Source organism: Mytilus trossulus, chromosome 14 (assembly GCF_036588685.1).
Source record: "Mytilus trossulus isolate FHL-02 chromosome 14, PNRI_Mtr1.1.1.hap1, whole genome shotgun sequence".
NCBI lineage: Eukaryota > Metazoa > Mollusca > Bivalvia > Mytilida > Mytilidae > Mytilus > Mytilus trossulus.
This window is the reverse complement of record NC_086386.1, coordinates 67,632,295-67,649,515: the sequence shown is the minus strand read 5'-3', so window position 1 is coordinate 67,649,515 and position 17,221 is coordinate 67,632,295. Positions and strand designations below refer to the sequence as shown.

The window sequence follows — 17,221 nt, the reverse complement described above, 5'->3', positions numbered from 1 at the left end:
AATTGACTTTTGTCTCAACAAAATTGACAAAATTGACTTTTGTCTCAACAAAATTGACAAAATTGAATTTTGTCTCACAAAAGTCAATTTTGTCTAACAAAAGTTTATTTTGTCTCACAAAAGTTAATTTTGTCTCACAAAATTGAATCTTCCCTCACACAATTGACTTTTGTGATTTAATTTCCATATCAGGTAACAAAAGTCAATTTTGTATGCAAATATGTTTATATTTGCATACCTTTTAGACAAAATTTACTTTTGACATGACAAATATGAATTTTGTCTACAAAAATGAATTTTGTCATGACAAAAATGAATTTTATCTACACAAATGAATTTTGTCATCACAAAATTGAAGTTCTCACAAAACAAGTCTGTAGCACATAGTTTTGTAAGACAAAAATGATTTTGTTATGACAGAATTGAATTTTGTACAAAACCACAAGAGTCCCATTCGGCGCCCCGTATATAAACGAATGGCCGACAAGTGCGTGATTTTTTGTTAAATCAATATTTCTTATATGTTTCAAACTGTCCTTCACTTTTGACAACGAGTACTTATATTTCCCCAAATCTACCCTTGGAAAAAAATGTGTAAATAGATTTTTATTTTATCTAGTCTATTGTTTTGGAATTATTTAGGTTTTAATAAATAATATTCTTTACACCAGAAATGTTATTTATAAACAAGCGTTTATTTGTACTGTTAAGTCATTTTTTTTTATATATTCGTTTGGAGTGCCTCTGTGGTTGTGTAAAACATCATACTTTGAACGACAAAATTATTTCATTTACTATTATTACTTTTACGTATTATCTTGAATACTATGAATGACAAAACTATTTTATTCAATAATGCTACATTTTCTGTTAAGTCTGTTTTTATGATATACATTTGACGTGAAACTGTATTCATGTATCCAGTCATTCTTTGAACCATACAATTATTTTATTTATTATTATTACTTTTACTGTTAAATCTGTTTTGTTATATCTACTTTAGTGACTCTACATGTATTTAGCCGTCATACTTTGAACGACAAAATTATTTTTATGTCTACCTGTGCGAATTTCAAGCGCGCAATTTTACAACAGTACTGAAAACCTTCTATCCTTTACGGGAAGACTTTCCATACATAAATTAAGTTGTATTAGAAAAACAAAATTAGTATGTTAAATTTGATGTATGCCTTTTTGTGCTTCTTCGTTCGTTTGATGTTTTTACAGTGATATTAAGGCCGTGTTCACACCAAACGCCGTGTACTGTAAACATGTTTACAATTAGTTTAACGTAATGGACACTGGTTTTACATTACATTTGTTCACATCTATACATCTTGTTTAGCTACCTGTACATAAGCTTTGTTCACACTTGTAAACTATATGTCATTTAAATGTTCATTACGTAGAACAGAATTCAAAGTTTTCGGACAACTTTTCTAGCAGGAAGGGAACGACCATTTGACTTCAAAAATGGGGATGGAAATATTCTAATCGCCAATTTGATAAAAAAAAAAATCTGGTCATACAGATGATAAAAAAAATATTCTGAATCAAGAGTTTCCCGTTACATTATAGTGTTAATTATTGAAAAAAAAGATTTTGATCACCAGCATCGAACAAAAAATCGAGATAAAAACGTACGCGCGAAAAACTATCTGACTTAGATAAAAAAAAAATAACCCTCCCCCTTTTTGAAGTTAAGTGATTGCTACTTTATGAAAGCCATTTTTATAATTTGCAGTAGTTTAAATATACTAGAGATGTCTCGATTACGCATTCGAAAACGTTAGCTGCAGCAGCATGCTTACAGCCGAAAAAAAGGATTGAGATATAAGGGATAACTACATTTTTATCTTTTCTGTTTGTTTCAAATGGTATTTCTTCTCCAAGGAGTATTTGGTAAGGGAATAGGGTACGTTTTTTTTTTATTATTTCAAGTGTAATTTGACGGATCTGAGATACTAGACAAACATATCATTTACCTCACACTTTGTTTAGTAATGTATTTATGCGTGAATCGTTGTTTGAGTAAAGACCAGTGGCAAATATTTCTGTGTACGACAAGTCGATTCGGGAAGACCTTTTCAAATGAATCAGGCAGCAACTATTTATTTCATTTGTTTTGGATTTTTTTTTTGGGGGGGAGGGGGGAGGAAGGGGGTATTAGGCTATAGATTTTTTTCTACAAGTCGAAATCAGTTTTAGCATAAAATAAAGTGGCAGCTGAGGGTGAAAAAAAAACAAAAAAAATCAGGGACAAAAACTGGAAACAAATTGTTTCTCCAAAAAATAAATCCATAGCCCAACACCCCACCCCCTCCCCCTCCTTTATGTTTTATACTCAACTATAATAGCCATCCCCCCTCCCTGAAAATTAATTGGTTGCTGCCTGATGAGTTCGGTAATGGTGCTGCTTTGGGTCTTGATCAGAAATTGATAAAATTGATAAAATTTAGACAACAATTTCTGTAAAGAACTATACTAATATTTATCAAAACTATCAATTTTACTCAAAAATAGTTTCCTCCTTAAATATATACACTGTAAAACTAATGTCCTAAATGCATAGTTTTGTGTACACTTAACCTACACAAGGCCTACATTGATTATCGACTGTGTGTAGATAAAACATGATTTACACTACATGTAAACATTGAGTTTAATCACTGGGAACGCAATTGTGTTTAGTTTACGTGTGAGTTACACTAACACAACACCGAATTTAGGTCAATGTGAACACGGCCTAAGATGATAACACATTGTTGACTGTTGTATCCCTATTTTTGACATTTTTACTCTTTGAGTATGTTTGTTTTGTTCATTCATCGTTGACAATGTAATGGAATATGATGCGACTGTCATAGCTAGCTATAAAACCAGGTTCAATCCACCATTTTCTACATTAGAAAATGCCTGTACCAAGTCAGGAATATGACAGTTGTTATCCATTCGTTTTATGTGTTTGGACTTTTGATTTTGCCTTTTGATTTTTGATTTTTCTTTTTGAATTTTCCTCGGAGTTAAGTATTTTTGTGTTTTTACTTTTGAGTTTTAGTAATGACTGGTATATCACGATCGGACACGCAAGACAGAGATGTATATTATACACCTGATAGTTCAAAATGGAAAGTTTCAAGTTATTGGCCTTGTACACTGATCAATACACTCAGAAGTGATACGATGCATGAATTTGCAAGTCCGACAGGAAATCGCTTGAATACCTGGACGTAACACCTCACAATACATTTGAGAGAAATACCTATAACCATGCTGGTGATCAGACAAGGGAAGGTCCGAATTTATTTCAAGAAGTTTATAACATATAGTGCGGTGACGGAATAGGAAAAAGTCGATTATTAAAAGAGTTTAATTTCGATTCATGGTACACGGCTAAAAATTAGCAGTCATAGAAAAAGGATTTTACTTGAATATAAGATTGGTCGTTAAAAAGTCGTATTGTGCAGTTTTTTTTATTTAAGCTTTGAGTTAGCAAATTTGGCTTTAAATGCCGATCATTAGTGGCATACCGTTTGGCTATTTATGCAAAAGCTGACCTCGAATATCTTTCCTTTTAATTTTTTTCAAACATCAGACAAAATGTTCTATGCAATAGGCGAAATAGATAATCCTAAAAGCCTTTGCAATTGATGACAAATTATGAAGGTAAAATCTACTGTTAACGGGGAAATTTTAGCGCCGATGAAAGGACTATATTGTTTCTACTATAAAGTTATAAAACTGCACTTTTTCTTTTCATGTACACATGTTTTAATTAGGTAAGATTGTTTGAAACGATGGTTAAAAACTTTTAAAAATCTCTGCTATTCAATCTTTAACTTTAAAAAAAAAATCTGGATAGTTGTGTCTTATCCATGATTAGACTGAGACATAGTTTTCCTGTAATATATTTTGGACTTGATATTACTTGTTTTTGTTAATGTTTTATTGGTTCTTTGACATATTTGGGTGTCCGTAATTCTTTTTTAAGGTTCTGATAATATGATTTTATTTATATTAGAGGTGAAATACGTTTATCAGCTGTTTATTTGAGAAATGGTGAATGATCCGACAAAGCCCCAAAAAGATAACAAAACTAGAAAGCCATCGAAATTTCAACGACGTTCATTTTAATCACTGAAATAGTGTTATTTTCTTAAATGCGGAAGTGAAATAATTGATTTGTTTTTCCACTTACAGTAAATTGAGGTATTTTGACATAGTTGATCGCAGTGAAATGATGAATTTGCTCCAAATTGAGCGGATGATTGTGACTTTAGTTCATTCATAGATGTTCATATAGGGTTCATTCTATTCGGTTGAAAATTGTTTATAATAAAAGTGGACACGAATGATGCATACGTCTACTTTACAAAATGAAATTTGAAATACAGAACCTTTTCAACCTAAAGAATACCATTTTGCCTATTTCTTTGATTTTAAAATCAGATAACAAAATCAGATATATTGAAGATTTCTTGTCTCTCTTTTATCCACACATCAGTCAGTCAGTACTTAAATTTCCCAGTTAGCGTGTGACAAACGATACTAGAGAAACTAGAATGTTTGCTTCATATCTTGACTTTTACTTTGATATTGAGACAGATTGACGACTACAATCAAAAATCTATGACAAACTTTGGAGGGAGATTTTAACTATTCAATTGTCAATTTCCATGTCTCAATGTACTACACTCATCTGCGCCATCGTATAAGGTGCACACATCTCAAATGATACATTACGCACGTGTATCTTGTCAATAAAGACATCACGAACAGGGGTGTACCCCTGACTACCTAATTCAGGCCACAGATTTTAAAAGGATAATCAAACATATTAGTCGACGATAATATCAAAACGGCACCGTAAAAGTAGAAGAACGACGTAAATGTCAAACAGCAGTCGACAAAACTCTGCATAGAACACCAGAGATCAATACGAAACATACTGAAAACTAGGTGCCACCGGAAAGTTCATCAGATTATGTTTCAATTGTGACACCTGTGTGTCTAAGTCAATGTGGAAATTTAAGTCTGGTGAAATGTACTTAATTATGAAGAAGAACTGGCGACTGAAATAGACACAAAATAAGTTGTTATATATATCACCGTGTCACAAATATTGTTACCTTTAAGCTCTGTCGTGACCTAACTCACTAGCAACATCTTTTGCTGTTTAAGATTTTAAGATACTAAGCATCAGACTAAAATTAAAAATTTGCAATAAAGTTGTGTTCCATTCCTGTTTGTAACATATTGCATATTGATACTTTTGATACGCGTGACGCGGGTTACATGTTGTTGACATAACCGAACTGAACTCTTTTTGGTTATTTAAATTCCCCAAGCTTTGTTTAAAACATAAATATCGGTGAACTTATGTTGCCTCTAATGTTTGTTTTGAGACATACAGATAAAATAGCAGCCGGCATTGGTAAAGAAATCGGAGTCACGGCTATCAAAGGTTGATCTATGTGTACTTTTGTTTGTCTGTGGGTATTTCCTTCTTTTTAAGCCATTGCCTTGTAAGTTTATTTTCGACGTATGACTTCCCTGTGGTATATCTTTCGTCTCTCTTTCATATGCTTGCATCTATTGTAAAACAATAAACCAAGACAAGGAATTGTATTCTCTAAAACAGAACATTTAAGTAAAGGATGTTTAATGCTATAATTTTTCATACAGCCACTATAAAACTTTACTGTGAGTCAAACTGTATTCTGAATTACAAGAATATTCACAAAAGAAAGTTTTTTTTACCATAAGCAGTGCGATAAAAACGCTATCCCTAGTTCAGATATCAAATCACTTGTTCAGACCAGACTGTAGGGCATAACGACCACGACAATCGGAAACATTCCGTAGACTACAGTCATGTGATCATGGCTGGTGTGTAATGTCGATTGAACCAAGATCAAAAGTCAAAAGGAACTTATCAACTATTTTCAAAGTTCCTCTTTGGCAAATTAGTCAAAACCGGAACTAACAAACTAGCCTAAAACTTCCTCCCCATGTAGGTACATTTAAAAATATCAATTTCAGATTAATGTATAACAACAACTAAATCTTATTCAGTTATGAAGGCAACATTCTGACCGAATTAACTAGTTGTTCTGTTCCGCCAGAACTTTTCAACTAGCTACTTTTTTCCCGGAACTTTTCGACTGAATCGGAATTAAAAAAACAGTTGAAAAGTACAATCGGAAAGAAAAAAATTGTTGAAAAGTAACTGACGGAACATAGTGGCTGTAACATAGCTTCCTAATTTTCCAAAAGGAATTTACAGTGAAATGTTCAAAATGAATATGGAAAGAGAGAAAATAAAATCATACAGAGTTAGGAAATAAAACGTCTTGATTTAGTTTACATATATTGTCATATATATGAATAGCGTCTTTTATGAACTGTTCTATAGAATATACAAGATAATAAATACATAATTTGAACTTCGTTACCAGTATTCAAATCATCGTCTTCCAACTGTAAAATAGTAAAACACAAAATTTGATAAAATATTAGTATGTATATTTTCTTTTACGATGTTATTGTATTGTCACAGTTGTACTTTCTATACATTAACATAAAGACATCAAATGTTATAACATCAATAACTTTGCCAAACCTCGGCATATATATGTTATGAAACTAAGACAGAAGTTTCTTTATGACCGAGAAATAGCATTCAAATAAGAAAGTTCGATTTAATACTAGAAATAACATTTTTTGGTGATAAAACTACTTCTGTCTTACGTGAATATCAATTTTGTGGTCATTTTTATAAATTTTCTGTATACAAAACTTTGAATTTTTCGAAAAACTAAGGATTTTCTTACCCCAGGAGTAGATTACCTTAGCCGTATTTGGCACATTTTTTTGGAATTTTGGGTCCTCAATGCTCTTCAACTTTGTATTTGTTTGGATTTTAAACTATTTTGATCTGAGCGTCACTGATGAGTCTTATGTAGACGAAACGCGCGTCTGGCGTATAAAATTATAATCCTGGTACTTTTGATAACTATTTACGTCACATTTAGCGTTGGTAAGTTGATCGAGTATATTTTTATGTTTCACCAACAGAGAAAATACCCAAGGAGTTTCAAAATTTTAGGGAAAAACAAAATTAAAAGTAAACAGATCATTTTAACCAAGTTGGATTATGCAAGACAAAATGAAAACTTGACAATACATGTATCTCGAATAAATGAGTGTTCGTTCATTTTCAATCTAACTTCAGACAAAGTAAAACTTTTCGGGATGTCTGCAGAGTGTGTGTCTGATTCGGCCATTTATATATACATATATATAAAACTCGTCTAAACATCAACCCAACAATGTTAGATCTGTAAATTTGCTTTCGCAAATTTTTTGTTCTTCCCTCGCCGGGATTCCAACCCTTGCTACTGTGATATCATTTACATTGATGCTTTAAATAAACAAACACAATAAACAAAACAGTCAAAACATGGGTACATCAGTCATCATCGTATACAAATTTTAAAAGAAACAATTTAACAGAACACAAAAACATCTACTATCTACGAGCCCATTCATTGATGAGAGTGGATCACGCTAAACAAGGTTCAGGATTTTTCGCTGTGTTGAATACACATTGGTTGATTTCGGCTGTTTTCACAGCTTTATGGTCGGTTTGTTGTTTCTTTGACATATTCTCTATTTCCATTACTAACTTCAATTCTTAATAAAGGTAAGTTATGTTTCAAATTGTTTTCAAATGTAGGATTGAAAGATGCAGTTATACATACATATGTCTGGTAATTTTGGACCACTAAATGGACAGCAGATGCAGTCTTCATCGATTTGACCATCACCATCGTTATCTGGAAAAGTATTTATGTTGGTTTAGTTTTAATTAAGAATAGGAAACTATCGATATCGTTAATTTGGAGAAATAATTGTGAGGAAAAAATAGGAGCATATTTCAAATCCCTAAAAGATACAAACCCATTACAAAATACCAATTTGGTGAAAATGTGTCAATATTTAGGACGTTATGAAAATTATTATTAGTCACATTATAGAAGAATTGTTTTAAGTCATATTATATAAAAAATGAAATAAAATCCCTGAGAATTGACTTGGTTGTGAGAGGTCGTGGGTCTATCCCTGAGAACTGACTTGATTGTGGGAGACCGTGGAGTCTATCTCTGGGAACTAGTTAGGGTACGGGAGGTCGTGGGTCTATCCATGTGAACTGACTTGATTGCGGGAGATCATTGGGTCTATCCCTGGAAACTGATTTGGGTACGGGAGGTCTTGGGGTCTACCCCTGTGAATTGGGATTTCGTGTGTTCTTTTCCAGGAAACTGACTTTGGTATGGGAGGTCGTGGGGTCTATCCCTGTGAATTGACTTGGGTACGGAAGGTCGTGGGTCTGTCACTGGAAACTGCTTTGGGTGCATGCGAGAGGTCGTAATGTATAACCTAGGAAATTGACCTGGGTGTGGATACCGTGGATTATATCTCAGGGAACTGACTTAGGTGCGAAAGATCGTGGTTTCCATCCCAGGGAACTGACTTAGGTGCGAGAGGTCGTAGGTTTCATCCCAGGGAACTGATTTAGGTGCGAGATGTGGGGTTTATCTCAGGGAACTGACTTAGGTGCAAGAGGTCGTGTTTTACATCCAAGGGAACTGACTAAGGTGCGAGAGTTCGTGGGAAGTTACTTGGGTATGGGAGGTCTAGGGTTTTAACATAGGGAACTGACTTGGTTGTGTGTGGTCGTGGGTTTTATCCCAGGGAATGACCTGGTGCGGGAGGTCATCGGTTCTACCCCAGGAAACTGACTTGGGTGTGGTAGGTCATCGATAATTCTATTCGTGGTGCGGTTAAACCATAGGTTATCACAATGGCTGTCCTGCTTCTTTAAAAAGGACTTGGATATGTAGACTACAACAAGAACGATTACAATTAGCTCATCAGAGTGCCAGTTGGATATCTAGAACTGTGTTCCTTTTCATAAAGCATCAACATGACCTGTTCCCGTCCTGAGATGCAGATAATATATGCCGTTCAACGTTAAAAAAACCCAATCCATCCATCTATTAATGCCTAGCTCTTAAACAGAAAAGATTATGAGGGACAAAAGCTTTTTAAATATAACAACTAATACAAATGAATTTTAATGTCCTGCATGATGGGACAAAGTTTTGCCACAAGAAAACAATGAACAGTTGACTTGCGACAGATCAATTGCGGAATTTTTAGAGGATTTTTTTCACAACAAGGTATTGATTCTAATGTCCTCATCGTGACTGGTCGTTTGACTGAAAACTCAATTTATACAACTAGCACTTTCAAACAGACTATATATTTCCGTAAGTCAGGAACCCGATGTTCAGTGGTTGTCGTTTATTGATGAGTTTCATAAGTGTTTCTCGTATAGATTAGTCCGTTGGTTTTCCTGTTTGAATGGCTTTACACTTGTCATATTGGGGGGCCCTTTATATGATGTTATTATGCAAGCCTCCGTGTTGAATGTCCTACTTGATCTAAAATGATTTACTTTAACAAATTGTGTCTAGGTTGGAGAGTTGTCTCATTGCCACTCATACCACAACTGCTTATTTCTCTATGACCATAATGGTGATCTTTTGGGAATATAAAAACTGGAATGGGTTAATTGTTACGTAAGTGTTGAAATCTTTGCTTGATTTTAGATCTCTTAAAATTGTCAACATTTTGTTCTAAAGTAATAAATAGCACCTTGCTTTGCATTGACATTATTATCAGTATGATGCGGACACGTTGATATCTATGCTTCGTCATAAAATGTATTTGGAGTTAAAAAAAAACTCACCTTCTTGAACCTGAAGTAAGATCAACCTCACCTTTTCCATCTGATTGTTCTTCGTCTATTTCTCCGTCACAGTCGTTATCTATTTTGTCTCCCTCTATCATCTGACTAACAAGGCAATCCTGCAATTCATAATGATAATAAGATGTTTTGTTTAAACACGGCAACATTAATAGTAAGCCATTGTTACGTAGTGATCAATGGTGAAATAATGGTAGACGAACGTCTACACCCCGCCACTTTGATTCGAAAATAATTCCATTTTAGCATTTTAAAATCGTAAAAAAGTGAAAATCGGTACCCTTCTGATCTCGGGACTTATGTACCTCATTTCAAAAATAATAGATCGGCTACGGTTATAGTATGTGTCTTCTCCTTCTGTCATTTGTCATTCATATTCCCCATTTCCATTGTCAATTTTATGTTCTTTTCCAGTATTTCTTTCTTTCTGTTTATATTCCTATTTTAATAAGGATCTGTTATTATAAGTCTGGATTCACGATAAACATTACGTAGTGTAATAAAACTAATTGTTATACACATATACTTACCGTGTTTATTGGTTTGGATAATAATCCAACCGGAAATCCATATGATTCATGGACCGCCTTGCCAAATAGAATCCCACCAAATACTGTAGTTGGATCAGTATGCATGACTGTATGTGTACCAATTGATATTTCCACGTAACCCCCCACGAGATGAGTCTCGGGTATTTTGTGAAGAATTTGATTGTCAGCTAACGATCGATTATCAATTCTAAGGCCACTCGTCTGCGATGAATCGATGATAAACATAAAATAGTTCGAATAATTACCGTGAGAATATTCCGGAGTTGTAAATGTATATTGAAAAGCATATTGTTCTATCGGAACGACAGTTATCATTGATGGATCAGCATGATCACCATGGCCTGTTTGTGTCAATGAAAACTGGAACACTGATATAGCTTTGTCAGCAACTATATGAGAGTACAAACCGGAACTATAGTGTTTTTGGACGTATTGACCTGCTTTGTCAAGTTTGAAATGGTCCTGAAATGGTTTTCCAGAGTTTATACCAGAAACGTGTACGTGAGTATCGTCTTCGCTAGCAATGCATCTAAATATATCGCCTTTACCGTGTCTGTCGGGTATTGGAACGGTTGCGAAATTACTACCCCATGACGATAATGGAAGTAGCATTTCCACAAGATGATCGCGTGAGTCTCCATGCCCAACTGCAGTTTTCTTGTTTCCACTTAATACGGCTATTGGCTTACTTGATACAATATGGGAGCCAGTTAAATCGTGTTTAGAACGAACCTGTAGTGTACTGAGTCTATCTAAAGTCACATTCATCCATTGGTTTCCATGATATGTGTGTCCATTCAGAGAAACACTTAAATGATGTATATGTGGTAAATGAATGGAAACATTTGTTTTATCATAAACCCCAATAACAGCAAAAAGACAGTAATGTGTAGCAGGGGAATACGAAACAGTATAATACTCTTTGCCAAGGGCATCGATTGGCAACGCAAGATAAACATCATCGGACATTCCTTCTCTGTTAACAACATAAACTACGATTTCATCGTCCGCCTCAATAAGTACTGCCTTTTTAGTTAGTTCGGTGTGCTGTAAACGGAGACTTGTATTCAGTTTAACTAACTGAGTCTGTCCATGAATCACCGAGAAAGTTTTGTAGAGTTGAGCATTTGGATTACCAAAGGCTGAAACATTGACATTGACTATTGTTTTCTTAGAGGTTGTAACATATATCTCGGGATTAATATCATTACCATGATATACCTCGTTTTCCATAAAGGCAACTAAGAACTCCTTTCCTCTGTTATCCAACACAGCTGAAAATATATAGACATTATTTTAACATCAATGCCTGTCCTATGTCAGGAGCCTCTAGCCTTTGTTAGTCTTGTATGTTTTATTTTATATTAGTTCGTTAATATGTTTTGGAGTTTATAGTATGACGTCCATTTTCACAGAACTAGTACTCAATTTTATTTGTGTGCCAGATGAGCCCCACCTGTTGTTGCTGGGTTTTCTCTCTGTGTTGAAGACCTATTGGTGGCATTCTGATGTTATCTGCTCTTTGGTCGGGTTGTTATATTTTAAGGATGGTCTTTTATCTAATGTGACATAATGTAAAACGTTGAAATTTGTTGGCTTTTCATTTTTTTGTCAAATAGGTGTTCTGAGGCAACCACTATTACCTTGTTACGCATTTCAAGTGACAGTTATCCATACTTCTACTTCTACCAAATAATGTCGACATTCAATAACTGATAATCCTGCCATAACTTTGAAAATTATTTGATTTTCCTCAAATTTTTAATATTACACAGTTAAAACTATTGTACTCTTTCTATCCCACTCTTTTATTACATTATGTCTGAATAATAAATTATACAATACATTTTTAAGTGCCAAATACTAGAAGAAAGAAATTTTATTGTAGTCTGTTCATTCCCAGACTGTAGAAACGGTACTGAATCTAAAACTCCATTATAACTCAAAACTCTCGTTTAGAAGATATGTGAGGGACCAAGAAAGCTTTAGTAGCACAAATTTAGGATTTTTTCAATATCTCATCCGAGTTTAGATGTATATCTGACCACTGCAGTTTTTTTTAATAATCACCTCACATAAATAAAACTATTACATATTAAAGCATCTATCAACCTTCAATAACATTACGTTTACTGTACCTGAGGTAAACTGGACCATGCACAAATAGGCACTGAAATAAATTAATAAAATCGATTTAAGATCACACACACACTTTACACATACTGTTAGGTTCATGATGTACACGAAATAATATCAAGATTTCATCTTATCTAAAATGGTCACGTGATGTTTGTATAATAATGCCGTAAGATTGTGTTCCAAAATGAAAGTTAAGAAGGAATTTTATTTAAATCTAAAAAGATGTATAAAATAAATCATACACGATTGTGACATTATATGAAGGTATATCAGTGACAGCTATTTTGGTTCGCACGAAATGTGTTTTTTTTTCTCTAAATAATCATATGATGTAAAATACGCACAGCCTCAGGTGATCATTGGAAGCACACATACACGTTACAAAAAGAGGGACGAAAGATACCAAAGGGACAGTCAAACTCGTAAATCTAAAACAAACTGACAACGCCATGGCTAAAAATGAAAAAGACAAACAGAAAAACAATAGTACACATGACACAACATAGAAAACTAAAGAATAAACAACACGAACCCCACCAAAAACTAGGGGTGATCTCAGGTGCTCCGGAAGGTTTAGCAGATCCTGCTCCACATGCGGCACCCGTCGTGTTGCTTATGTGATTACAAATCCGGTAAATAGTCTAATTCGGTAGGTCAAATTCATGAAAGGGAAGGGGATTGTAGTTACGACGTAAGGAACATATCCGATATCATTTGTGAAACGGTTATTCCATAACGGTCAACCAACTCGTGATGGCGTCCGTAAAATTTACGAAGAGATGATTTCAACTTCACCATTTGGAACTCTTGGTTTAATAGCTTCCTTGTGAGCAGTAACCCTCTATCAAGAAAATCGTGATAGGAGATGCAAGCACGGGAATATCGTATCAATTGGGAGATATATACCCCGTATGCAGGTGCAAGTAGGTGTTAAAATATACACGAGTTCGTTCAATATTCCAAAGAACACTGTTTGCACCACATTCATCATGATATGTAAATGCTTCTTAGAATTATATTAATTTATGTTTTTGATTTAACATAATTATGATAGGCTGTTTAAAGATCTTTAAATATAGAAAAACAAGAATGTGTCCAAAGTACAAGGATGTCCCACTCGCACTATCATTTTCCATGTTCAATGGACCATGAAATTGGATAAAAAATACAATTAGGCATTAAAATTAGAAAGATCATATCATAAGGAATATGTGTACTAAGTTTCAAGTTGATTGGACTTCAACTTCATCAAAAACTACCTTGACCAAAAACTTTAACCTGAAGCGGGACAGACAGACGAACAGACGGACGAACAGACGGGCGAACGAACGGACGGATAGACGGACGAACGAACAGACGGACGAACAGACGGACGAACGGACGCACAGACCAGAAAACATAATGCCCCTCTACTATCGTAGGTGGGATATAAAAATAGTGCAGACTGTGTCACGGTAGAACATCAGTTTGTATAAAGTATACCAATTGATTGCTGTTTTTTCTGTTTTACACACAAGTTATAACTATTATAAACATATTATATTTGGGCGACGATTGAAATTAAATAAATATAAAATAGTGGGTCAAATACTTCAGCTGCATTAACTGGTTCAATTTAATTACTAGTTATACACAAACGTTTTTTCAAGGGTTTGGTACATGTTTTACGGAAGAAAAAGGAAACTGGAATTTAACGGAAAACAGAATCTCTTAAAACGTCGACAACAAAAACTGACCTTATACTACAAAAACAGAAGAAGAAAAAAATACTGAGTATTCGTACACAACTACCAAAGAAGCAACAAAAAAGTGAGCATGCAAGCAGGGCAAAACAGACCGAAAAAAAGAAAGAAAAGGAAAACATAAGAAAGTGAAATTACAGACAAGATATGAAAAGTCAACATATAACTCAAGATACAAGACGACAGAATATTTATAAAATGTGTTTAATAACAGGACTACTAAACACCTAGCCATTAAGAGATTTAAAAACGAACTAACAAGCACACCAAAAAGAAGATCCGCTACTCTCGCTACCTACCTTCAGCATACAAAATCACCAGCTGTTGAGCTCGTACGACAGAAAAAAGTTGTATATTCACCAGAATGTTCTAGAAGATATAAAGACAGCCATCGATAGTTGCAAAACAAAAAGATTAAGACTCTGTTATATCAATGAACGTTCTTGTAGCATCCATTAGTGGTAAAAAAAAGTTACAGCGACAAGGTGTCGCAAAAAAAATGATTACCATTTAGACGATTGAGTAGGGGTACCGAATCAGGACAAATATTTTAAAATCAGAAAAATCATGCTGGGCTTATGTATGCAGAAATTCCAGCAAAGACGCATTATTTGAGGAAACAAAACGACTGGCATATAACTTTTGGAAAAAAAACCGGCATATCCCGTCCTAAAGATAACAAGGCAGTTGTAAAACGAGAAAGGATTGGTCCCAAAACAGACTCTATATATAAGCTAGTCACCAAGTATACCTACTTGAAAAAAATACCGACCGAGGTTTACATTGATTTTACAGCAGAACATCTATGCATAAAATATCCTAGCGTTCGTTCGAAAATTGTTAACCGTATTTTATTCGTCAAGTTCGTCCGAAAGATAGACAAATATGTTGCTGCAGGTATCACGCAGAAACCAAAAGCGTATTCAAATGTTGCCTGAATTTTCGGAAAAAAATTGTTGAACGATAATGATGCATATGATGAAAGAAGATAAATTTTTTTCCTCAACATATTTTGCCTTAAAAGAGATTGTGGAGAATATGGTATTAACAAACAAGACGGAAAGCTTAATACTAAAATTTATGATAAAAGAGATGATTTTTCATTCCCTACCGTTAAATATTCATTTTTAGATGGTGACGTTCCCTTGTCACTTACGGTTTTTATGTATCTCAACTTGTACGATTCGCCCGTGTGAGTAACAATGTTTTAGATTTTAACGAGAGAAATTTATGTAATACTGAAAATTCATCACACCAGGGTTTTCGATATCACAAACTAATCCAAACATTTACCAAAATTTATCATCGGTATAAGGACATAATTCGTAAATATAGCTCAACATGCAGACTTCATATACGTTTAGGTATTTCACATCCATCTTTTTATGGAAATATTCTTTATAAAACACAAAAATGTCAGTATTCACCACAGAAACTAACAAAACCTTTAAATAGATGTATTAAAAAGAGATATAGTTACGATACTGTTGTCAGGTCATTAAAGATAGCATATTATGGCGTTAATATTGATTCACTTATAGGGTCTTTGCATCGGAACTAAACTCATTTATTCCAAAACCAGTTGTTTGCATGACACGGGTTATGTTCTTCTTACATATGTTATGATGGTATGATACTAAACCCCAACGGGAAGGAATGTGCCTGATTATCATATGATGAAATCATAATCTTTCAATCATTTTGATTGAAGTCTGGAGCTGGCATGTCAGTCAACTGCAAGTAGTCTGTTGTTATCTATGTATAATTGTCATTTTGTTTATTTTCTTTGGTTACATCTTCTGACATCAGACTCGGACTTTTCTTAAATTGAATTTTAAATGTACGTATCGTTATGCGTTTACTTTTCTACATTGGCTAGGTATAGGGGGAGGGTTGAGATCTCATAAACATGTTTAACCCTGCCGCATTTTTACGCCTTTCCCAAGTCAGGAGCCTCTGGTCTTTGTTAGTCTTGTATCATTTTAATTTTAGTTTCTTGTGTACAATTTGGAAATTAGAATGGCGTTTATTATCACTAAACTAGTATATAGATATAGTAAGATGTGGTGTGAGTGCCAATATATTTGTTTAGAGGCCAGCTGAAGGACGCCTCCGAGTGCGGGAATTTCTCGTTACGTTGAAGACCTATTGATGACCTTCTGCTATTGTTATTTCTATGGTCGGGTTGTTGTCTCTTTAACACATACCCCATTTCCATTCTTAATTTTAAAACTACTGACAGAGGAAACTGATGATTTAGATACTGCACAAATAGTAAAATGGAGAAATTTGAAAAGGTTGACATTAAAATTAAATACAACAAAACAATTAAAAAGTTGGTCCTTGTGGAGAAAGAAACAAAAGCTGTAAAACTATTTTCAAATTTTTAAGAACTTTTAAAATCAATTCTAAACACTACTTACTGATCTTCCCAAAAATCATTGCGTCTGCTTACATAATTTTTCAGAAAATTACCGCTGTACGGATTTAAAAGAACTCCAAATTTTATATTTTCAAAAGACGGAAGTGTCTATACATGCAACAATAATAAATCGCCACGATGTACTTGAATATAACGGTGTTGAGAGTACATCTCAGTTTCCTGAAATAATTACCGAACATTTTTTCTTGTAATAAGTAATGACCAGCAGCATGATCAACATTATGTTCAAGAAGTTCGAAAGAATATTACAGATTACATAAATTCCATCTCGTATCCGGTCCGTATAATGCATGAATTTACAGATGGATATGCAGCACAAAACAAGAACTGCTTTGGTGATATTAACCAGACTTGTAATGTTTTTGGATATAGCAGTTTTACCCGAAACTATTTTAAAACCGCACATGCAAAAGGTAATATTTTTCTGGGGAAATTTCTAACATTTTAATATCTTTATTTTTTCAAAGAACGCTTCATAATTTGGTAACATGCTGTTTGCATTGTTTGCATT

At 34.1% G+C, this 17,221-nt stretch overlaps 1 protein-coding gene across 1 annotated transcript; it reads right to left on the bottom strand.

The window, feature by feature from the left end:
* Positions 1-6,357: 6,357 nt before the first annotated feature.
* On the bottom strand, positions 6,358-12,638 carry LOC134696690 (IgGFc-binding protein-like). Its single transcript, XM_063558609.1, has 5 exons — positions 12,525-12,638; positions 10,366-11,660; positions 9,849-9,936; positions 7,764-7,838; positions 6,358-6,480 (listed from the first exon to the last, which is right to left on the bottom strand). Exons 1-5 carry the CDS (start codon positions 12,619-12,621, stop codon positions 6,467-6,469), a joined length of 1,569 nt encoding a protein of 522 aa, XP_063414679.1. The 5' UTR covers positions 12,622-12,638; the 3' UTR covers positions 6,358-6,466.
* Between the last annotated feature and the right edge of the window lie 4,583 nt (positions 12,639-17,221).

Bases quoted from the DNA above. Each gene is read 5' to 3' on its own strand.
- LOC134696690 (XM_063558609.1), bottom strand. From the start codon at position 12,621: ATGAACCTAACAGTATGTGTAAAGTGTGTGTGTGATCTTAAATCGATT. The intron at 11,661-12,524 runs GTACAGTAAACG...ATATATTTTCAG, and splicing joins CATGGTCCAGTTTACCTCAG to CTGTGTTGGATAACAGAGGA. The intron at 7,839-9,848 runs GTGAGGTTGATC...ATACTTTTCCAG, and splicing joins AGAACAATCAGATGGAAAAG to ATAACGATGGTGATGGTCAA.